The sequence below is a fragment of the Artemia franciscana genome, unplaced genomic scaffold (assembly GCF_032884065.1).
Source record: "Artemia franciscana unplaced genomic scaffold, ASM3288406v1 PGA_scaffold_58, whole genome shotgun sequence".
NCBI classification, from domain to species: Eukaryota; Metazoa; Arthropoda; class Branchiopoda; order Anostraca; family Artemiidae; genus Artemia; species Artemia franciscana.
The window spans coordinates 1,070,631-1,095,160 of NW_027062698.1; the positions used below are offsets into that span (position 1 = coordinate 1,070,631).

Below are 24,530 nucleotides of genomic sequence, written 5' to 3' on the forward strand. Positions count from 1 at the left end.
TTACGTAAAGAAGTTTTGTATTCTCATGTTTTTAATACATATATGAGGGGGTTCGCCCCCTCGTCAGTACCTTGCTTTTTACACTAAAGCTTAAATTTTGTCCCAATTTCTTAAGAATGACCTCTGAATCACCAAAGCCGTAAAATAATTAGTTGAAATTACTAAAAATACTTTAGCGTAAAGAGCGGGGTATTAGGAGGAGGTGAGTCTTCATATGGGTAATAATTTATGTTCGTTTGAAGTTTTAATGCTTCGCTTTACTTCCAGCTGAAAAAAAACTTTCATATTTCTTTTTTCGTTGTTTTTTTTTTAAATAATGCTAGTAAATCCTGCGCTCCCTTCATGGAAATTTTCTTCCACCATGACAAATTCCTCAATGGAAAGCTCCCCCAGCCTATTCCCCTATTCTCAACCCCTCCCCCAACCAAAAAATCCTACTGAAAACGCCTGCACACTTCCCAATAACCATTACTAAATGTAAGCACTGGTCAAAGTTTGTAACTTGTAGCCCCTCCCACGGGGACTGTGGGGGAGTAAGTCGTCCCCAAAGACACAGTTATAAAGTTTTTCGACTACGCTGAATAAAATGGCTATCTCAGAATTTTGACTTTGGGAAAATAATTAGCGTGGGAGGGGGCCTAGGTGCCCTCCAATTTTTTTGGTCACTTAAAAAAGGGCACTAGAACTTTTCATTTCCGTTAGAATGAGCCCTCTCGCAACACTCTAGGACAACTGGGACGATACGATCACCCCTGAAAAAAAAAAAAAAAAAAAAAAAAAAAAAAAAAAAAAAAAAAAAAAAAAAAAACGCATCCGTGATCTGCCTTCTGGCAAAAAATACAAAATTCCACATTTTTGTAGATAGGAGCTTGAAACTTCTACAGTAGGGTTTTCTGATACGCTGAATCTGATGGTGTGATTTTCGTTAAGATTTTATGACTTTTAGGGGGTGTTTACCCCTATTTTCTAAAATAACGCAAATTTTCTCAGGCTCGTAACTTTTGATGGTTAAGACTAAACCTGATGAAACTTATATATTTAAAATCAGCATTAAAATACAATTCTTTTGACGTAGCTATTGGTATCAAAATTCCATTTTTTAGAGTTTTGATTACTATTGAGCCGGGTCGCTCCTTACTACAGTTCGTTGCCACGAACTGTTTGATTTTTTTGCCAAGAGCTTGCATTTTGTTGGCTTTAAGTTTAATTTAATATATCACTGTCTTTTCGATAGTTATACGTTTTAGCATTGCTCTTTACTTTTCTTTAGTTTTTTTTTGTGGGTAACGGGACACTTTTGAATTAGTTTCTGTTCGTTATTATCGTGTATACTTTTATTGTGTGTTATTTGTAAGAATATGTGTAATGTTTTTTTTCCGCTTTCATGCTTAAGAGACGAAATATTTAATTACCATTTAGAGCCGGGCAAAATTTGAATGTTCTGTCAAACAGCCCAAACAAACCTTGCTTTGTGCATTAAGTTCTTAACAGTATTTTAATTAAGAAATTGAGCGTGGATGGGAGGGTTATTTTTAGTCATACAGATGGAGAATATTTTTGGTTTAAGATTTTCTATATTGCTATTGCCATCCTTACCCCCATCCTCCAGACACCTTTGATTATAGATATATTTGAATCCATAATTTTAATAAAAAGAATAGGCTTACTGTCACGATCGGTTTGTTTTAACTGCCCATTTGCTTAAATAAATGCATGTCTAGATCATTTATCAAAATTTCTTCTTTGTTTTTTTTTTTCTTATAAAAAAAAAATCGAACATTACGAACTAATACAGCCGTTCGGCAAAGTTTCTAGCTAATCAGAGAGAAAAATTGGGCCATCTTGGGGTAAAATTTATAAAACTCTTTAAGTCTGTTTCGTCCTGTCAACTTACACAGTAAATTGCAAGCGGATCGGATTCAGGGGCTTATTTTGAATGTCACAATTTGGCATTTTTTTTTTTTTTTTTTTTTTTTTTTTTTTTTTTTTAATGTTACTTGTCTTTGTTGAAGTCTCTCTGTCTTTGTTCTGTGAGTTTCAGGCAAACTCACTGAAACTCACAAAGAGAAAATGCTCTGTGAGTTGCATTTTTTCAGATGTTCTTGAGTGAAGTTTCAAGCAAATTGAAAAAAAAAATTATGTCCGACGAACCTATGTTTTTTGTTTTATTTTAGTTTTCTTTTGTATTGTGGTCCCCTCGATCCACTGATACAACTTTGAAGCCAGTGGAAAAAATGTCCTCCCCTTTCTTGGGTCCCATTTTATTGGCCCTTGACCCAGCCTAGATCTTTGTTCCTGGATTTAGGGTCCCCTTGACCCAACCAATTAAAAAAAAATTATTTGCCTTTTCTCGAGTCCTATTTTTGATGGTGCTTCTGGCAATTTTCATTTCTACGTTCAGGTCTTCTTGGCTGATCATAGATATAAAGTTCTGGCCTATTTTTGGGTATCCTAACACCCTTTCCCCTCAAAATTTTAGGATTTCTTGGCCACGAAAGTTTCGAGGAGACGGCCAATATCAAACATGCTCGACTTTTTTCTGCAATTAAATGAATAAAAAAAGTTTTTTCAACTGAAAGTAAGGAGATGCAATGAAACTAATAACGAACAAAACTCTTAACAAATAGAAATAACGTATATGAAGGGGTTGCCCCCCCCTCAACACCTCAATCTTTGCGCTAAAGTTGTTTTAGTACGTTAAAAAAGCTTCTTATTGTTCCAATTTAACGACTCTTGTGTTTCAGGAGTGATTCTTGAAAAATTGGGACAGAATTTAAACTTAAGCGCAAAGAGCGAGGTGCTAATGAGGGGCCAAACCCATTCATATCCGTAATAATTTTTTTTTTAATGTCGCTCCTTACTTTCAGTTGCAAAAACTTGTTTTTTTTTATATTTAATTTCTGATAGTTTTTTAGATAATGCAAGGAAATCTGGCCCCACCTCCTAGGAGAATTCCACCTCCCTACGGAAATATCTTTCAGACAATGTAATCCCGGGGAAAATGTGCCGTGGACAATTACTCCTAACAGCTCCATGCGTAAAATTGAGGTGGAAAAGAAAAAGCAAGAAATACCACTGGGTTGATACGATCACCCCTGAAAAAAAAAACCTGCATCCGTGGTCTTTCGTCTGGCGAAAAATACAGAATTCCACATTTTTGCAGATAGGGCTTGAAACCTTTACAGTTGGGTTCTCTGATACGATGAATCTGATGGTGTGATTTTCTTTATGATTCTATGACTGTTAGGGTATTTTTCCCCTTTTTAGAAAATAAGGCAGATTTTTTCAGACTCGTAACCTCTACTTTGTAAGACTAATTTGTAAGACTAAATTCAATGAAATTTATATATTTAAAATCAGCATAATAAGCTGATTTTTTTTATATATCTATTGGTATTGAAATTCCATTTTTTAGAGTTTCGATTACTATTGAGCCGAGTCGCTCCTTACTTACAGTTCGTTACCACGAACTGTTTGATGAAATCTATCTGTGAACAGTGGGAAACTTGTATTATTTGGACACCTGGCTTTCGGGGCCGCATACATCATTTCGTCCCTGGAGGCAAATTCATTAAAACTTTTGACTGTTCTGACAAAATTGTTATCTGAATATTTAGATCCGATTCGATGGGAGATTAAGGAGGGGGCAGCACACGGGAGGGAGACAAGTTGCTTTCCAATCACCTTATGTCCTTGAAAAGAATTCTAATTTTCAATCGAATGAGCCCCCTTCCAAGTTTCTACGACAACTTTCTGAATGAAATGAGGAAAAATAATTCATGTGTGATGTCAGTGCATTTTTACTCTCGGTGTGGTATTATTTACCGGTATTAATATATAAGTACGGCATTTTTAGGCCCGATAAAAAAAAGAAACTAGTTAATCTATAAAATCTAAAATTAAAGTAAAAAAATAAAATCGAAAACTAAAAACAAAACAAACCAATATCTATGCATACAATTAATAGTATTTATTCGACCAATTACGCGTTGCTTTGCTTTTGCTTGTAACGAGTAATTCTGCTTTTGTATGGTCACGAGAGTTACTCGTGATTGGTCATGTAAATACTCTGTGGTGTATTTTATATATATATATATATATATATATATATATATATATATATATATATATATATATATATATATATATATATATATATATATATATGTATAGATATTGGTTTCTTTTTATATTTGTATTTTTTATTTTTATATTGCAATTTTAATTTTATTGATTATTTTTGTTTTTTTCTTTACTCTTTTAATTAGTTTCTTCTATGTTTAGCGCTGGAGACGCCTAGTTATATACTGGGGATATATCCATCTTTTAGTTCGTCTTTTCCTTTCCTTCTATTGGCCGTAGACCCGTTGTTTTCTTCTTCATTTTGAGATTTGTCTTTCTTTGTTTGTCGTGACTGGCCAGTTCGGCTTCTGATCTTTCATTTGAAAATTGCTTATGTAGTAGAGAATTTATAATAAACTTGTTAAATCACGAGTAACGCTGAATACAGACCGCTGCATAAAAATAAGACTATCAAGTCTTCGAGGGTTCCTGTACTAGCTTTAATTGAATAAAATAAATGATGCATGATTTCTTTTCCGAAAAGCTGAATTACTACACATTGCAATCGTATCGAAAATTTAGAAAATTTATTTGATTCCAGTTCCATTCCTCGTTTCTCACCATTCTGATTTCTGATATTGATTATTGCCCCATCACTAATTTACTTCAATTATTTAGAGAATAAATTGGATTTAATTTCTTAGGAAGAATGGCATCAGTTATTGCTAGTCAACCATTCATGGTAGTAGCTACGAGAATGTGCGGACAATTTGTGGGAAGGGAAAAACTTTATAAGTAAGTGAAATTTCATCTTTTCCATAGAAAGTTGTGACAAGTTCTAAAGTTTGTCAAGTTCTAAGTCTTGTTCTTTGCTCGATCTCGCAACGTCACTTAAAACTGTAATTTTACTTATGTAGTGGAGGTTAGAAAGCAAATTTCTTTGGTTCAGGTAAAGTATTAAAAGTTTGACTTTCTAAACTTTATACTAAACTATGTTTTGCAGTTACTGTTGTGTTTCTTATTATTATTATTGTAATTTTGAAGTCACTGCTTTTTTGTGATCTTAAAATGTGAAATTTTTTAAATAGTTGTTATGCAAAGTTTATTCGGAAGCATAAATGGCTGATACAACGGTTTCAACCTTGTAAAGAAGGTCATTTAAAGAATTCCACTCATTGTATTAAAGCTATTAAGGCAATTAAGAATGATAGATCAAGTAAGACCTTTTTTTCGAATTGTTTCACATTGATTCACGAAAAACGAATTAGTTGTAAAGAACCTGATCATTATTTGTCTGCAGCTGTCCAATAGATTCCAGTTTACAAACCAAGTTTAAAGCAAAACTGCAATCCAAGTAGTTATACAAAATGTAGATTTACCATATATTAAATATAGATTTACCATGGCTGAATCTCTGCGAGGCAGTGAAGCTAAGAATCAGTCTAAATTTTAGATTTTTCTATTGTTTCTTTTCAGCGTTAGGTAGACCAGGCTCTCCTTCTATTCTTCTGGTTTATTCAGTGTTATTTGACCGAGAAGTTTCTTGAGCGAGATCGGCGGTTTCTTAGTTTCCGTATTTACATTTTATTTCATAGAAGACAGCTATAAGTCATACAGCCGAAATATTTGGTGAGGTTGTATTTTGTACACTGTTTTCCAAAATTTCTCACCGTGGTTTATGTTCCAACTGATTGGAGTTTTGGTCTGTTATTTATCTGCTCTCTGTCAGTGTTAATACATCAACAAGAAACATAAATTTTCCTATCATTCCATAGCTGAGGCTCAGATCCATCTATCTACCAAGTAAATTTTTGAATTTTGGTGCATATAATTTTTAAGGCACTTGGTATCTACCATGTGACATATAGCGTCTGTCTCTCTTGTCTGTCTGTATGTCTCTCTTGGTTTTGCTACTTTAGGCACTTCCAGGTAAGCTAGGACGATTAAATTTGGCAGGTGCATTAGGAACCAGACTAGATTAAATTAAAGATTGTCGTTTCCCCGATTCGACCATCTGGGGGGGGGGAGGACGACTAAATCGAAAAAATTAGAAAAAATGAGGTATTTGTGAGATACAAACGGGTGTTCAGATCTTAATGAAATTGGGTCTTTTGAAGGATATAGTGCTTTAGAACTCTTTTTCTAAATCCCGGCCGGATCCGGTGACATTGAGGGTAGCTGGAGGGGGAAACCAGAAATTTTGGAAAATACTTAGAGTTGAGAGATCGGCATGAAACTTGATTGGAAGAATAAGCACAAGCTATAGATACGTGATTGACATAATTGGAACCGATTCGTTCTTTTTAGGGGAGTTGGGGGTTGTTAATTTAAAAAAGAAGAAGAAAAATTGAGGTATTTTAACTTAAGAACGGGAGACCGGTTCTAATTAAATTTTATATTAAGAAGGGATTCATGTCTCAGAGCTCTTATTTCAAATCCCAATCACATCTGTTGACATTGGGGGGGGGGGAGTTGGAGGGGGAAATCTTGGAAAACGCTGGGAGTGGAGAAATCGGGAAGAAGCTTGGTGGATAGAATAAGCAAATGTCCTTGATACGTGATTGACGTAACCATACTGGTTTTGCTCTCTTTGGGGAAGTTGGGGGGAGGGGTTCAGTGATTTGGCGAGTTTGGTGCTTCTGGACGTGCTAGGACGATGAAAATTGGTAGGTGTGTCAGGGAGCTGCACAAATTGACTTGATAAAGTCGTTATTCCAGATTCGACCATCCGGGGGGCTAACGGGAGAGGAAAAATTAGAAAAGATGAGGTTTTTATAACTTACGAGTGGGTGATCAGATCTTGATGAATTTTGATATTTAGAAGGACATCGTGACACAGAGCTCTTATTTTAAATCCTGACCGGTATTAAGCCTCTGATTTTCTTTTTAAATCAATTCATTGATTCTTAGAATTTTGTTAGAGTTCATACCATATGAGCTGTTAGCTGTTATTTCAAATCCCGACCAGATCTGCTGACATTCGAGGGGGAAACGGGAAATCTTGGGAAACGCTTATAAATGTCGTATATGCTTGATTGACGTAATGTGACTGGATCCACTCTCTTTTGGGGAGTTAAGGGGTAGGGTTATGTGGTTTGGCGAGTCTGGTTCTTCTGGACGTGCTAGGACGATGCAAGCTGGTAGGCATGTCTGGGAACTGACCAAATTGACTTGATAAAGTCGTTTTTCCTGATTCAACCATCTGTGGGGCTGAAGGGAGAGGAAAATTTAGAAAAATCGAGTTATTTTGAACTTAGGAGTGTGTGATTGGATCTTAATGAATTTTGATATTTCGAACGACCTCGTGACTCAGAGCTCTTATTTTAAACCCTGACCGGCATTAAGCCTCTGATACTCCTTTTAAATCAATCTGTTGATTCTTAGAATTTTGCGAGAGCTCATACCATATCATGTCAATCACGTATCTACGACATTTTCTAACTCTACCCACCAGCTTCATCCCGATTCCTCAACTCTAAGCGTTTTCCAAGATTTCTGATTTCCCCCTCCAATTCCCCCCAATGTCTACAGATCAGGTTCGGTATTTGAAATAAGAGCTCTGATACATGAGTTCCTTCTAAATATCAAATTTCATTATGATCCGGCCACCCGTTCTTAAATTAAAAATACCTCAATTTTTCTACTTTTCCAAATTAACACACTCACCCCTAGCTCCTCCACAGAGAACGAATCCGTTCCGATTATGTCAATCACGTATCTAGGACTTCTGCGTAATTTTCCCAACAATTTTCATCCCGATCCCTCCACACTAAGCGTTTTCCAAGATTTTACGCCCCCCCCCCCCCAAACTCTCCCCAATGTTACCAGATCATGTTGGAATTTAAATAAGAGCTCTGAGACACGAGGTCCCTTCTAAATATAAAGTTTAATTAAGATCCGATCACCTATTCGTAAGTTAATAATACCTAATTTTTTCAATTTTATCTCTCCCTCCAGCCCCACCCCCCCCCGATTGTCCAATTGGGGAAACGACTATTACCAAATCAGTTGGTGCAGTTCCCTGATCCGCCTACCGATTTTCATTTTCCTAGCACGTCCAGAAGCACTGAACTCGCCAAAGCACTGGAAACCTCCCCCCCAACTCCACCAAAGAGAGCGGATCTGGTCCAATTATGTATCTAGAATTTTGCTTATTCTTCCCATTAAGTTTCATCCTGATTTCTCCTTTCTAAGCGTTTTCCAAGATTTCTGGGTTTCAAGATTTCTCTCCTCCCCCCTCCAATCCCATATGTCCCCAGATCCGGTTTGAATTGAAAATTTCCGGTTTTCCCATCCAACTCTCCCCAATGTCACGGGATCTGGTCGGGATTTAAAATAAGAGCTCTGAAGCACAACATCCTTCTAAATATCAATTTTCATTAAGGTCTGATGACCTGTTCATGAGTTACAAATTCATCATTTTTAATTTTTTTTTTTTAATTGCACCACCCCCATTCCTCCAAAGAGTGCCAATCCGGTCTGGTTATGTCAATCACGTATCTAGGACATGTGCTTATTCTTTCCACCAAGTTCATGATATCTCCACTCTAAGCGTTTTCCAAGATTTCCGGTTTCCTCCTCCGACCCCCCCCAGTGTCACCAGATCCGGTCAGGATTTAAAATAAAAGCTCTGACACACGACGTCCTTCTAAATATCAATTTTCATTAGGATCTAATCAACCGTTCGTAAGTTAAAAATACATCATTTTTTCTAATTTTTTCAGAATCGCCCAAATTAGGTCCCACTCCCCAAAGCAAGCGGATCCGGTCCAGTTATTTCAATCACGTATCTAGGACTTGTGCTTATTCACCCCACCAAGTTTTATCCTGATCTCTCCACTCCAAGCGTTTTCCAAGATTTCCGGTCTCCCTCATTTCTCCCCAAGTTGGGATCTAAAATAAGAGATCTGAGTTACGAGATCCTTGTAAATATCAAATATTATTACAGACCCAGTCATTCCATCGTAAGTTAAAGATACCTCATTTTTTTCTAATTTTTTAGGATTACCCCCCCCCCCCACCACTCCCCCAAAGAGAGCAGATCTGTTCCAATTATGTCAATCACGTATCTAGTACTTTTTTTTTTATTTTTCCCACCGAGTTTCATCCCGATCCCTCCACTCTAAAGCGTTTTCCAAGATTTTGAATTTTCCCCCTCCAGCTCCATCTAATGTCACCGGATCCGGTCAGGATTTAAAATAAGAGCTCTGAGACAATATTTCGGCTATATATGCAAGTCAATTTTGAAAGAGTCTTAGACATGGGTGGACCTGAGTCTTGGCCTTACCTATGGGAAGTGAGGACGCTGAGATTTTCGAAATTTTAGCCTGAAAATTTGTTTTATATATGAGTTTTTGAGTAAGTTGTTTCCTTTTCATTTTTTTAGTATTGTGTTCGCCGATGGTGACCGTTGCATACAGAGTCAGAATATCTGTTTAGATCGTATTCATGATTTGGTACGGTTGTATTGTGATTACAATGACATTCAATCATTAATCTTTGTTAAGTATGAAAGCCCCAACATTGTCTATCTCAATAAATATTATATTGGGAATTTTAAGAGTTTTAAATCTCTCAAGACCTTTTCAAGTTTTTCTTTTTCTGTTTTTATGAGTTAAATGAAAAACGCAAAGGTGCCTTACTCATCATTTGCTCACACTGCCATCACTGTATTTTGCTGCTAGATTTTTTTTTCATTTTAGGGGAATTCTTCCGTCAGTTCGAGAAATCTTTTCGAGAGAAGGGATCCAGGGTTTTTTTGCCGGGATGACTCCTCGTTTAATCGGGGAAGTCCTCGCTCTAGTCATTAGTGGTTCTGCGGCTTTTGCTGTCAATCAGTTTGTGAAGAGAGGAAGGACTAGAGAATATATATCTCTTGGTGTTTCGGTAACGTTTATTTTAACTATCGTTTCCTTTTAATTATGTGAAGCTACCAAATTTCGTAATCTTTGCTAATAATAGTATTTTAGCTTAGAAAACAAAATCGTGCGAATATTTATTTTCGGTACGTTTATTTTATTTTTTCTTAAAAGAAGTTTTGTTTGAATTAGACCGGTACAATAAAGTTAATTGCTATGAATGTACTTTTGGTGACCGGCGTTTGACCCCCCCCCACATCATGGAAATACCCCCCCCCCGGAAAATGCCCCCTGCATAAAATACTCCCCCTTCCCGGTAACTAACTCTCTGGAAAATACCCTCCTCCCCGTAGAAAATAAGGCTTTTGAAATTTGAGAATTTTAGTTAAGTTTTTTTTCCGTAAGGGGAAGGAATTTTGGTACTTGTGTATTATGCGTCACTCACTCAGGTTTACGCTGTGTAAAACTCGAGAACGAACTGGTATCTTCGTTAGTTTTTTCGTTACTTAAAAAACAACTTTGGGCTATAGATTTGCACATTAAGGGGAGGGGTAAAGTATTTGGGGTCTTCGTCCAATATTGGTTAGGTACAGTCAGTCTGCATATTATGAAGTAAGAAATGAATTCGGACTTCAAACTGTCCAAATACTTTAAGAACTTTAGCGTAAAGAGTGGGACGTTGAGGAGGGAACACCCCCTTTCATATACGGAGTAATTTCTGTTCGTTTTAAGTTTGAATGTCGCTCCTTCCTTTCAGTTAAAAAAAGCTTGTTTTATTCATTTAATTTCTGGACGTTTTTGAATTAATTAATGTTTTTATTTTGGCTCTCTGTACATAAATAATTAAAACAAAATTTGTATATTGATATTTTTTTTGGGCTAAATGTCTTTCCAATAGTTTTGATTGGACGATTTTGAGAAAAAAAGAGGGGGGGGGGGAGTAGGCCTAGTTACCTTCCAATTTTTTGGTCTTGTAAAAAGTCAACTAGAACTTTTTACTTATTACGAACGTTTTTACTATTAAAATATATGTAACTTACGAATTGACTTACGTAACGAACTTCTATATTCGTATGTTTTTATTACGTATATGAAGGGGTTCACCCCCTCGTCAATGCATCGCTCTTTACACTAAAGCTTAATTTTTTCCCCTATTCTTTAAGAATTACCCCTGAATTATAAAGGCCGTAGAAAAAATAGTTGAAATTAATAAAAATTACTTTAGCGTAAAGGGCAAGGTATTAGGAGGAGGTGAACCCCTCATATGCGTAATAATTTCCGTCTGTCTTAAGTTTGAATCCTGATCCTTACTTTCAGTTGAACAGACTTTCTCATATTAATTTTTTCATTGTTAAAAAAAAATGCTAAAAGCCTTCGCCCCCTTCATGGAAATTTTCTTCCACTAAGACAAATTCCTTCATGGAAAGTTCATCCACATAAACCCCTCCCCCCAACGAAAAAATCCCCCTGAAAGCGCCTGCACAATTCCCAATAACCATTACAATATGTTAACACTAGTCAAATTTTGTAACTTGCAGCACCTCCAATGGGGACTGTGGGGGAGTAAGTCGTCAGCAAAGGTATAACTATTTGGTTTTTCGACTATGCTGAATAAAGTAGCTATCTCAGAATTTACTAAATTGTCCCGAACAATGTGATTCCTCAAGACTTAGGAGGGGCCTAAAATACCAGAATAATATTTCAGGTTATGATGTATGTACTTGCATTTCTAGGGCAACATTTTTTGGGGAAATGTGTCTTTGGGGAATGCCGCTACCTGCTTTTCCGCCTTGGTGCTAGTAAGTATAGGATGTGATATTTATTATAAATATAGGAAATTACTGGATCATTGCAGCAAATAACACATTTGAAAAATCTACAATTTCCAGTGTGCTCTTTACGCATCCTGAGGATTTTGCCAATCCCTTTAATAGTAATATGTAAGTGTAGTTTTTACTTCACACAAAAACTATTTCTGCAATAATAGAAGACCCATCCTTCCCTTTTGCATCCATAGTACATGCTTAGTCCCCCTTTATTATTCCGAATGAGAGCGCACTAGAGGTTAAATACCCTAAATATATCGATCATAAGTACTTTTCACCAAAAATTTGAAAGCTGGCCTTGAAAATTCACTTTTAGGCTTTTGTGAACTCCCTCCCCTAAGAACACTTTGACCTTCCAACCTCCCCCAATAGCGTGTATACAGTGGTCCAATGCTGCATATTTGTTTTAACCGATTAAACGCACTGTAATCATAGTCCCTTTTGTATTCGTGCATAGCCCATAGTCCGTTGTGTATGCACTCTGCAAACATTCGGGGTAATATCATTTGGTAAAATGACCTCGGAGGAAATTCATATAGCTTTTCTATAGTTTTCTGAATTTGTCTTTCTCAAAATTTCTACTCGCTAGCATATTTGCCCTCTTTGGGGGAAAATTTCTGTTTTACAGCACAAAAAGGTACAAACCTGCACTTGAGACTGGAATACTATAAGACTGGAAACTTTGGGCTATATATATATATATATATATATATATATATATATATATATATATATATATATATATATATATATATATATATATATATATATACATATATACATATATATATATATATACATATATATATATATACATATATATATATATACATTTATATATATATATATATATATATACATATATATATATATATATATATATACATATATATATATATATATATATATATATATATATATATATATATATATATATATATATATATATATATATATATATATATATATATATACATATATATATATATATATATATATATATATATATATATATATATATATATATATATATATATATATATATACATATATATATATATATATATATATATATATATATATATACATATATATATATATACATATATATATATATATATATATATATATATATATATATATATATATATATATATATATATATATATATATATATATATATATACATATATATATATATATATATTTATATATATACGAAAAATTTAGTAAAGAAAAAACGGGTTTAATTTCTATAAAGCCGTGAACAAAAATAAAATATATAAACTACACTTTAACTAAAAGAATAAAAATACTCCGAATATTTCGGCCCCACGTCCGGAGTCTTTCTCAACGGAAAATAAAATAAAAATTACAAACCTACAATTTAAAATATTTTTAAGACATCATAAAAAAAATACCACGACAAACACAACACCACGAAAAAAAATATAAACAATAAAAAAATTAGAAAAACTCAGATTATAAAACAAAACTCCTGCACTGACGGTAATAACTTTAGAATAAAACTAAAGCAACTGTATATAATGAAACTTTCCTCTTCCACATTTGATGTATAAGTGGGAGTCTATTAAAAATGAAAATTATAAATACCTGCAACAAAACAAAAGCAGGTCACCCAACCCCAAATCCAATCAAAATCTTACAGGTTAATGAAACAAAGTTAGGAATTATAAATTGAAGGGATTTTTTCATTGGCTATTTTAGCTGCAGTCCGTTGACTTCTTACAGCATTGACCTTGCTTTGACTTTCGTTCGCAAGGTTATCACTTGTCTCGGGACAATTATGCAAATCAGTACTCGTTGAAGTTTTTGACTGGTCTTTAATTTAACTACTATAAATTGAATGTAACTTAAAATCCCCTTCATCTCTATTAATACTAATAACCCATACATAATTTTTTTATTTCTATTATTACTCTGAAACTTGGTAAAAGTCCTACAGACTTATCAACAATTTTTGTATGATCAAGTAAAATATTGTGATGAGGAAAATTATACACGTGTTCTGCTATAGCGGATTCAAATGTTTCAGTTTTTTTTCGGAGTATTTTTATTTTTTTACTAAGTGTAGATTATATGTTTTATTTTTGTTCACTGTTTTATAGAAATTAAACCCGTTTTTTCTTTACTCAATTTTTTTGTAAATGGAAAAGCAGTGTGAAAGAGATTATATATATATATATATATATATATATATATATATATATATATATATATATATATATATATATATATATATATATATATATATATATATATATATATATATATATATATATATATACATATTGTTTTTTTCCCGGGATGATCGTATCGACCCAATGATCAGAGAATATTGCGAGAAGGCTCATTCGAACGGAAATCAAAACTTCTAGTGCTCTTTTGTGTGGCCGAAAAATTTAAGGGCAGCTAGACCCCCCTCCCATGGTCCCTTTTCTCAAAATGGTCCGATCAAAATTTTTAGATAGCCATTCGGTTCAGCATAGTTGAAACGCCGAATAACATTGCCTTTGAGTATTATCAAAGGTTTCTCCAGGGGCTAATAGTTTCAAAAGTTACGCAATTTGCCCATTGTTTACTTATAGTTTTTGTTACTGAGAAGTATGCATACTTTTTCGGGGGATGGGATTATCTGTTAGTGGAATTTTCCATGGGGAGAGAAGTTTCCATTTTCACCGGGATTGCATTGTCTACAGAATAAATCCTTAGGCAGGAGGGGTATTTCTCTTGAGGAGTGTCCAGATGGTACTCCTCGAAAACACCTCGCTCTTTACTCTAAAGTTTGAATTCAGTCCCAATTCTTTAAGGATGACTTGTGAAATACTGTGTTCATTTAATTATATTAATAAGTTTTTTTTAACAATGCAAGAAAACTTTAACGTAAAGAGCGGGGTGTTTTAAGGAGTAATCCCCCCTCATCCACGTAATAATTTCGGTTCGTTTTAATGTTGCTCCTTACTTTCAGTCAAATGATTGTTTGTTTTTATGAAAGGGGCTGCTTTTGATATATTTATTTCTATAAATACTTAATTATTTTGGTTTTCGGTTGCTATAGACCCGTGCAGTTCTTTACTTAGCCTAATATTATTACATTCCTACGAACATTTACTACGAACTGTTTGATGCTATAAATCTGTTTGCTTTTTACAGTAAGAATGGATGAAATGAATGGTTTTATTGCAACTTAGGTTTGTTAGGTCATATCCGTAAATTTTGTTTTAATCTGCGTAGGAATTTGTTGGCCTGAAAGCCTTTAGAGTTGTGCCTACTGTTTCTACTGGATCGAACAGGCCTGTCTACTAGACCTGTTTTATCCAGGTCTATTAGACAGACCTTTTCTGTATACATCTTACGTTTTTTAGTGAATATTGCTCATTTCTAAAGAATGTTTTTTTTATTCAATGAAAAGAATATAAATTAAAAATCTACTGGAAAAAAAAGTAGAAGCTAGTGTTTGTTTTATGCTTCAACATCTATAGACAAATGTCAAGAAAATCGACCAGTTTCAAATTTGCTCAAAACACAGTTTTATATGTACTTTGTTCGATCAATTTCTGATTTTGAACCTTTATTTTTTCAGATTTTTAACCACCCTTCAACTCTATTAAAGGCTTGAGTGGCTTTTGTGGTTTACTAGAAACAAAAAATATTTTCAACAGTCTGCCTTTTTATTATGGTGTCGGAAACATTAGTTATATTCAAAATTCTAGGTTTTTTTTATCATGAAGTTTAAAACTGTTACTGTCAATTCATTAATTTTGTATGATTTTAAATGAAATGAAGTCAATATAAGAGCGACAGAAAAGTGTCCTTTTGAAAATAGTAAAACTAAACTGAAATTCACAATTTTATTTGATCTTGGAAATAGTTTTATTTTTTCCCCATGAACTTGATTGTTGGTCTTTATTTTGATTTATTTTGCTGGTCTTAATTTTTAATCCCTCTAAAGTTTTCTTATTATTAAATTTTTTACCGTCCCATCTTTTGAAAACAGATTTAAAGTGATTAGGTTGTCTCTATATGTGCCTAGAATTCCAATTATCTATTTAGGTTCCATTTCAAATGTTTAAGTTTGTTTTTGGAGTATTTCAGTGCTCACCTTCATTAAAGCTAGAGAACAAAAAAATTGAAGATTGCAACCGAATTTCTATGTCACGCCCTATTTCCTCCTTGACTTTAAATCGTAACAGCCTCAAGATAAGATTTTCGTCTAACGGTTTTCTTTTTCTAAGCATTCAAAAGGACGACGAAAGAAGATTTCTGACTTCGCTTTTTTTACTTTTATTTTCTTTCTTTAAATGGGTGGTGAGGATTTATTTGGATAATTTATTGTATCATGGCGCTATGCACGTCAGGTGTAGGTTGAACATCATGTGGAACCATAGGGGTTAAACACAATAGTGTTTCCTCAGTAAAGAGTCATGTGTAGTTCCTTTTATTTTTTTTTATTTTTTGACCTCATTTAGAACGGAACGGATAGCCTTATAAAATCCAAGAAATCTCATTCAATCAATCATTTGGAAATTTTTCTTGTGCCCTAAGGATCGAAGTTGATCGAAGATAGCCTGGTGCCTCACATATTCCAAACTCCCCTTTTAGCCCTCATTGAACCATATAAATACTTCAGCATTGCCCTCTTGATACGAGCAGTCGATAGACCACAAAACTTTGTCCTTTTTTTTATGGGGGGGGATAATATGGATTTTATCACAGGGAAGAGCTCAAATTATGTAAATAGCCCATATAAAACAAAATCTTTATATATGTCGCAAGTTTCTATATGAAATAAAGGTAAAGAATACAGCATTGGATTTTAACCATCTCGATTGGTGGTGCTGATCTCCATTTCATGGCTCTTCAGCCAGGAAGTGCAATGTGGGACAGGGGACCACCCTCTTGTGCTTTCCGACACCTTTCCTGTTTACGTTCCCCAGGTTTCTCTAGGTACCCATTTAGGGGTGGATCGACTCTGGCTGAGTTTATAGAGCAAATCAATGACCCCGTTCACATCAGTGACCGCGTTCAATCCAAATAATCAGCGACACTAAGTCCTCAGGGTTGAGGACAGTCCTCTAACCCCGTCCTAAGGGAAAAAGGGCCTCAAGTATCGCGTTGTCTTGATATGTTTATCAGTATGCTACCTACAAAAATCAAGGGCAAAATAAAGTGTACATAGGGCTTTTCATCACTTTCCCTGATAATAAACGATTTGCGTATTTCTCTCGATATCCAGTCGCCTGTCACAACACAGATGAACTTAAATTTACGACTAACCACCGCTGAAGAATTTTGACCTTAAGTGGAATCATTTTAGTCGTACCTCACGATTCCTATGCACTTTATTGCTGAGAAGATTTCGTGAGTCGTTCCATCAATGCAGCTAAACTGAGTAATACCCATTAAGGACACACTGAACATTTTACTGGTTAGCATAATTTTGAAAGCATATTATTATATGGAATTGCTGTGTATTTACTTGTCTGTATGATTATATAATAACGAAAATTACAATTTGATATTTTGTCCCGTGGATTATTGCCATATGTTCTTATTTCTAGGTTTTAGTTTCCAGTATCACATACCCCTTCCAGGTTTTGTCAACAACGATGGCTATTAACAACTCAAGGTAATATTTGGCTGTACTCTATAGGAGTTTGACCATTGGAATGAATTATTTATTTCTCTTCTCAGTTTTTTTGATTTTTTTTTTATTATTCAGGATTTATTTCTATTGCTCGGCGTCAAGGATTTTACAAACAGTATTTCTTAGGGGTGAAACGTTATTTAGCTGTTTTGATTTAAGGGATTGTTATTGACAATTTCTGTTGTTTTTAAAATAAAGTTATGGTTCGATAACATCATAGGAATAATATAAAAGGATGAGATCCTTTGGTACAATGTCTTCAACAGTCTGAGCTCAACTCGAAAACTTTTAAGGCTTAACTTTTAATGAAGGTAAATTAACTGTTTTGGTCTACTGTAATATTTTGTCATTGGCTTAGATGTATATTAAATGTTTTCCATCTTCCAACGTGTTGGGGTGACATTTTTCAAATTTTCTAGTTTATAATCTATATATATATAAATACGTTGTCTGTCTGTGGATCAGGTGACGTCATGTTTCTGTGTCGGCTGACGTCATGTTTTCGACTGACGAAATTACAGACCGGGACATCGGGACACAAATGACGACCGGGACACCGGCACAAAGGGAATATAAATGACGACCGGGACACAAGGAATGTTCGATTAGCAATCACCATCAACAAAGCACCGGGACACAAATGACGACCGGGACACAGGGAGTATAAATGATGACCAGGACATAAGTAAAAAAAATTAAAAACTAAAAAAAAGGTAAAAACTACAAAAAAACTAAAAAGAAAAAAAAACTAAAAACTAATAAAAAACTAAAAAATCTAAAAAGCTAAAAAAAAACTAAAAAAGAAAATAGAATAAAAACGGAAAAAAAATGAAAAATAAAGGAGAAAAACAAAACTAAAAAAAAAAAGAAAAAAAACTAAAAAAAGGTAAAAAACTAAAACCTAAAAAAAGACCAATTCAAAAACGAATGTATATACAGACCGGGACACAAATGACGACCGGGACACAGGGAATATAAATGACAACCAGGACACTCAAAGAGAAATTACAGACCGGGACACCGGAACACAAATGACGACCGAGACAAAAATGACGACCGGGACACCGCGACACAGGGAATATAAATTACGACCGCGACACTCAAAGAGAAATTACAAACTGGGACACCGGGACACAAATGACGACCGGGACACAGGGAAACAACAACAACGGGGACGCCGGGGGGCACAGGGGGATATATAAATGACGACAGGGACACAGGGAATGTTCGATTAGCAATCACCATCAACAAAGCTCAAGGGCAATCATAAGAATAATGAGGTATAGATCTGAACTCAGATTGTTTTTCCCATGGACAATTATATGTTGCATGTTCAAGAGTCGGTAAACCTGACAATCTATTTATATGCACAGACAAGGGGACAGCCAAGAATGTTGTACATTCGCAAGTTTTACGTAGTTAAAAATATATATATATATATATATATATCTATCTATATACACAGGTGGGACACAGGGACGCAACTACAATGGCGCGTAACTAATATGGCGCGTAACGACTTGAGCGCGCGGGGGGGCTTGGGGGGGGGGCGAAGCGCCCCCACCAACTAGGTGTTGGGGTGGCGCGAAGCGCCACCCCAACAGCTAGTAATTCTATAAGAATGTATTTAGTTTGTACATTTCTTTTAATATTTTTTGCCACATTGTCATATTTTGTGGGACGTGGCTGGTGTGTGTGTGTCAAATTTATTTTGCATAGTGTTTGGTCAATCTTTTGAGAATTTTCAGAGTAATTACATAACAAAAAATCGCTTAAAAGTAAAGAGCGAAAACAGACAGATATTACCCTAAATGTGGTAGGGGTTGACAACTCTCCCCCTTCTTCCTTACTTTTTTCAAATATTTAACTTATGCTTTACTAAAGTATATATCTGTCCTGTGGTTGCGCAGTGATTTGACCTTAGCTTGGTAATACGGGACCCAGAGATCGAATCACGCTACAGGAATGCACTGCAGGGCCGATGCAGGGACCTTAGTAGTCAAGAAGCGTCGTTAATTCTTAAATAATAATAATAATAAAGTATATATCTACCCGTTAGAAAATGTGAATTAGAACAAAAAGATAGCATGATATTTATGCTATTACGTAATTTCAATAATAATTTTAGGAATTACAATGGAATAAGAGACGTATTATTTTAGAATCTGTGAAGGATAAATAGGAAAGAGGTATCTAATTCACATCGTAATTTCTTAGTTTCTTAGCCAGTCAATTTCAGTCCAATTGTTGGTGCTGAAACTATAGATTTTATAACTGGCTAGTTGGTTCTGGAGACTTATATATTGTTGTTGGTGTATATCCTGCTTGTCAGTGTTTGTGTCCTTTTAGTTCTATAGTCCTCACTTACTTTTTAGGATTGTGGCTGGTTTGCCTCCTTTTACTCCTTTGTATGGAAACTGGTATGAGTGCTGGCACGACCTCAGACAAAAAAACCAGTTGAGGCGGGGAGCAACTGTATTTTTCAGAGTTGTTCCTGGGCCACAGATTATCATTAACGATGTTGCTTGTCCTAGGGGACCGACAGTAACAGAGCTACCAGATCATAAGATGCTTTAAGAAGATTGTTTAAGAGAAACATGCTCTGGGAAGTCTGCACTTTGTGGAATTTTAATTTTATAAGAATTTCGAAATAATATGTCATTAATATGGAATTGTCATGGCTACATTAAAATTATGAAGTGAAAAAAGGGTTATAATATCTCAAGTATCATATCTTATAGTCACTGCACACAATGGTTAACGCAATATAATTCATTTTTGACCATCAGAGTCGACACAGTGCGAAAATATGGGGATTTTAATGCTGCTTCGTCTTAGCTGTACTAATCTATCTTGCTCCGTGTAAGATTTACGCTTTATTTTGAACAATGAAGTGAAATCCTAACATAACATGAACTATAAATGCGCTGCCTGGGAAACGTGAAGTGTTGCAGCAACCTTTGTTTGATTTCATTAACAAAAGTGTTTTGGGAGTTATTTTGTTTGTTTTTTTCCGACGTAGTACCTTAAATTAGGTTGTTTTTTTTTTTGTTTTTTTTCAAGACGACACTGCCTTTCTATGACTAACAAATAAACGTTCAAATGAGGATAAGTATATTTATAAGACAGTGAAAACATAAACAAAAGTCTGGTTATTTCGATTATATATGCAGTAATCGTCATCAGATATATTAATGCATTAAAATTAATACTAACATATTTATACCGAACAAAATAATTACTTCCGGTTTATTCATTAGATTTGCCTGAAAGAGGTCAATAACTGGGCTCATAATTTGTTACTATAAATTCAAAAAATGCCTTTTGCAATTAGAAGGCGAAGAAGATTTTGCCACCTTCATTAGAAATTCAGCTTACATTTAGGCAATATTAAAGGTGCAAATTTACAACTCAAGACTTTGGATGTTTTTTTTTCGCTATCGATCAAATCATTTGATGCCTTCTCTTAAAACTTTTAGATATGGTATAATTTTCCCAAGAAAATTGTTTTCTTGAAAAACAAAGGTGACACGTTCCTTAAACTACTACTGCTGACAACTTACCGTTGCAACAAGCCGCCTGATGCCAACACAGCTACGCATGCTCTTCCTCCATCACAGTCTATTCAAAACCTCCTTCTTTACACCCTCCCAGGAAGTTCTCATTTTCTTTAAATCTTTATTTATGACATCCTCCCAACCCAGACAAGGACGACCTGCTTTCCGTTTAGCCCTAGACGGTTGACCGAAAAGGACACTTCGGTAATTTCTCATCCGCAGAACGTCCCCTAGCTATCTCAACCTTTCTTTCATTATAACCCTAAAAAGCGGAATTGAACCACATTTTCTTCATCCGCTTTTTGGAGCTCCCGTGCTTCAGAGCCATATTTGACCACTGTCATCGATGTAGCTTCTAATATTTTAATCTTGGTTTGCAGACTTATCTTCCTATTCTTTCAAACTTTTTTTTAACTCTGAAAAAACACCCTGACCCTTGGCTAAACTACTTATAACATCTTCACTGCTCCAACCGTCTTTAATAATAGTACTACCAAGGCAAGTGATCCTGCCCAACTGATCATTTTTTTCGTTACCTATTGTCACCTTTTCATCTTCACTAATTCCTAGCCTTAGTGACTTAATCTTCTTAGCATTGATTTTCAAACCTACTTTAACACCCTGACCTCTCAAAACCTCTAAAAGTTCATTTATTTTGCTCAAACTTTCATCTAGGATGCTTTAATCATCAGCATAATCTAAGTCCAGGAGACTTTTTCCTCCCAATTTCATTCAGTGGTCTCCCATCGCCTTTCCATCAAAATGATCCATATAAAGATGATATCAAACTACGCTGTTTCTTTTTTAGACCAAATTGACACCCAATCAATGTTGCTACTTTTATGAATGTGTTACCGTGAATGTTCAAATCGGGTTAGTATTGACATTCACCGGTGAATATCCGAAATTCCTTTTTGTCTGCTTGGATTCAATTAGCTTTACGAGTCAGCTTTTTCAGTCTTATGCAAACTTTGATGATAAAAGTTAAAGCTAGGTTAGTTTAAATTAGGCTATACATATCAGAAATGGGTTAAAAACTTAACCTGTCACCACCAAACCTTGCATAAAACTGAAAAGTTGACTTGCAACGCTGACTGAAATCGAGAAGAAAAAAAGGTATTTCGGACGTTCACCGATGAATGTCGGCATTTTGTCTAGAAATTAGAGAAAATTGCTATCACATTTGATTCAACAGGGAAAAGAAAATCAAAATGACAAAAAAAGAAATGGCATTATCAAAACTATCGAAATACATACTTAAGATGTAAAAAGAACGCATACAAGCAAAAAATACAATAGAAGCTGATCACCCAGTTTCGAAGTCCTGGCCCAACACTTGATTCCATACATAATGCTTAACAAAACCCCTTAGAAAATGTCTTAGTAAATCAATCATATCATAGTTATCAACATATTTCTAAGAAAAGATGAGTTTAGAAACCCTTGTAGATTTTTCCACTTACAGGGAAAAAGAAACTTTCAAAGTAACTATCTTTTTTTTTTCACTCCTTAATATTTTTATTTTAGACTTAGTTTACATTGTCTGAAGTGACACCTAAGCAAGGTAGTGATTACATAAGACACAGAAAAATCAAGTGACATGAACACATATGACCAATTGGTTGAACACGTCAAACCCCAAAGAACAACAATTCTTTCAAACTTAAAAAATTAACTTTTTAAACTTTCAAAATTGAATTTCATTTGGCTAACGTACCTAAAAACAGATTTTAGTTGTTTTTTTAAAGCCAAAAGTTAATATAGATATACTAGAATTACCAAATCCAGCATCAATTTCAAGCAGAAAATGGAATGACTAAGGCCAGAAAAAAAAGGTAGTTAGAAGATTTACTGACGAAATTCTGCCCCTTAATCTGTTTCTCCTATTCCAATAATGAACAAAATCACTAATTTATGATTTTCTCGAAGATTAGAAAAACACAGATAATAGCTTTTGGTAGAGGAAAGCCAACTTAAGGCTCAAAAAAAAGAAGCTAAAAACAAGAATTAAAACAAAATATGCAGGTCTTTTTTCATTGATACTGGTATCAAATTTATACTTTTTTTGAAAACTTCAAAAAGAAATATAATGTTAGCGATTAAGTAAGCTATGTCAAAAAAAAAAAAAAGATTATTGCACACTGTAAAATAATCAAAACCGTGTTTTTTTTTTAATTTATAAATAAACAACTGGAATAAGAATAATATTATAGACTATAGACAAAATTATATAGACTTTCAAATTATAGCTTTTGTTTATGTTCTTAAAACCCTAAAAAGCAAATAGCAAGGGTAATTGTCCTATGCAAGGCCACCTGTAGCCTACTATCTATGGCATTTCATATTCAGAAGGGAACAAAAACCAGGATCATTCCGTCTAGTATTTCTTTTTCCAAAAAAAGCAGTTAATTAAAATTATTTAATTGAAATCAATTAAATAAAATGCAGTAAAATAAATAGAATTGAAATTAATATAAAAACTTGTGACTGAAAGAATTTAAATAAAGAACTTGGGAAAGTATAGACAGCTAGTTGTAGGCGACTGTTTAAAGTTATGTCTAAGCATCTTTTGAAAAGATGCAGCTTCCTCATGATACATTACGTCAAAAACTGTCATGTAAGAAAATGTCATTATTATACACTATGTCTAAAGGCGTTACGTCAAAGCATCATTCCTTGTATTCACTTTTTATCTAGAACTTGAAGAAAATAATACCAGATTACCCAAATAAAAAATATCCTTCCCTTGCTATATATTGATCCCAATTCAAGAGGTTGTCAACTCTACTTTTATTCAAGAAAAACTTAACCCTTTGAAGTACTTATACAGTCGGCTATGCTCATATATCCAAGCTGTGATTGCATTTAATTCTTGAACAACTCACAAATATCATCAAAACGACCAAGGTAGGTTATTTCGATCACAAAGAGATCTCAATAATAAGAATCTGGTATTTTATCGTCGTTCCCAAGCAGTTTGCACTGATAGAAGTATCTCATCCTTGGGTATCCCCAACTGAAGTTGTATATTTGACCTGACATTTTCAGTGCTAGCATTGGACTAATTTCAACTGTTATTACTCCTTCAGGACATTTTATCTTCATACGGTTGCGCTTCAAAACTTCAGCAACGACTTCATTTGTAGAGCACTGATCTTGAACAACGAAAACTAGGTTCTTGATTATATCTTCTGAGCACTAAACGTCTGAAAGACCGCAAATTACAAAGGGTAACCATGATGGACTAACCTGAAAAAGATTAAGATTCATAAATGAAGTTTAAAACTTTAAATAAATCATGGCATTGTACTAAGATAAAAACATAGATAAAAAAAGACAAAAAGAAAACGAAAAAAAAAGTTGATGTTCTTTCATTGGACAAATACACCATTGGAAATTATTAATTATGTGTGCGTATCAGACGAGAAAAAAAAATTGAATTTTCAAATGTTTTGCCAAAATTTCCAATTTTTAAGGTTTGCCACAGAGAAGTACTTGGAATACTTAAGAAAAAAAAAGGTCAACACCACTACCTTTTCTATTCCATTTTTTTCTTACC

At 34.4% G+C, this 24,530-nt stretch overlaps 1 protein-coding gene across 2 annotated transcripts in view; it reads left to right on the plus strand.

Moving 5' to 3' along the window:
- Nucleotides 1-20,086, plus strand: part of LOC136042058 (mitochondrial carrier homolog 2-like) — a 57,117-nt gene extending 37,031 nt beyond the window's left edge. The window contains exons 5-8 of one of the 2 annotated variants that reach the window (XM_065726922.1): nucleotides 4,767-4,857; nucleotides 9,765-9,948; nucleotides 17,329-17,396; nucleotides 19,790-20,086. In XM_065726922.1, the coding sequence (XP_065582994.1) occupies nucleotides 4,767-4,857; nucleotides 9,765-9,948; nucleotides 17,329-17,396; nucleotides 19,790-19,991 (545 nt within the window). In that variant the 3' untranslated portion in view covers nucleotides 19,992-20,086. The remainder of the gene's footprint in view (nucleotides 1-4,766; nucleotides 4,858-9,764; nucleotides 9,949-17,328; nucleotides 17,397-19,789) is intronic. The other variant, XM_065726923.1, reaches the window with a different exon arrangement.
- The last annotated feature ends 4,444 nt before the right edge of the window (nucleotides 20,087-24,530 follow it).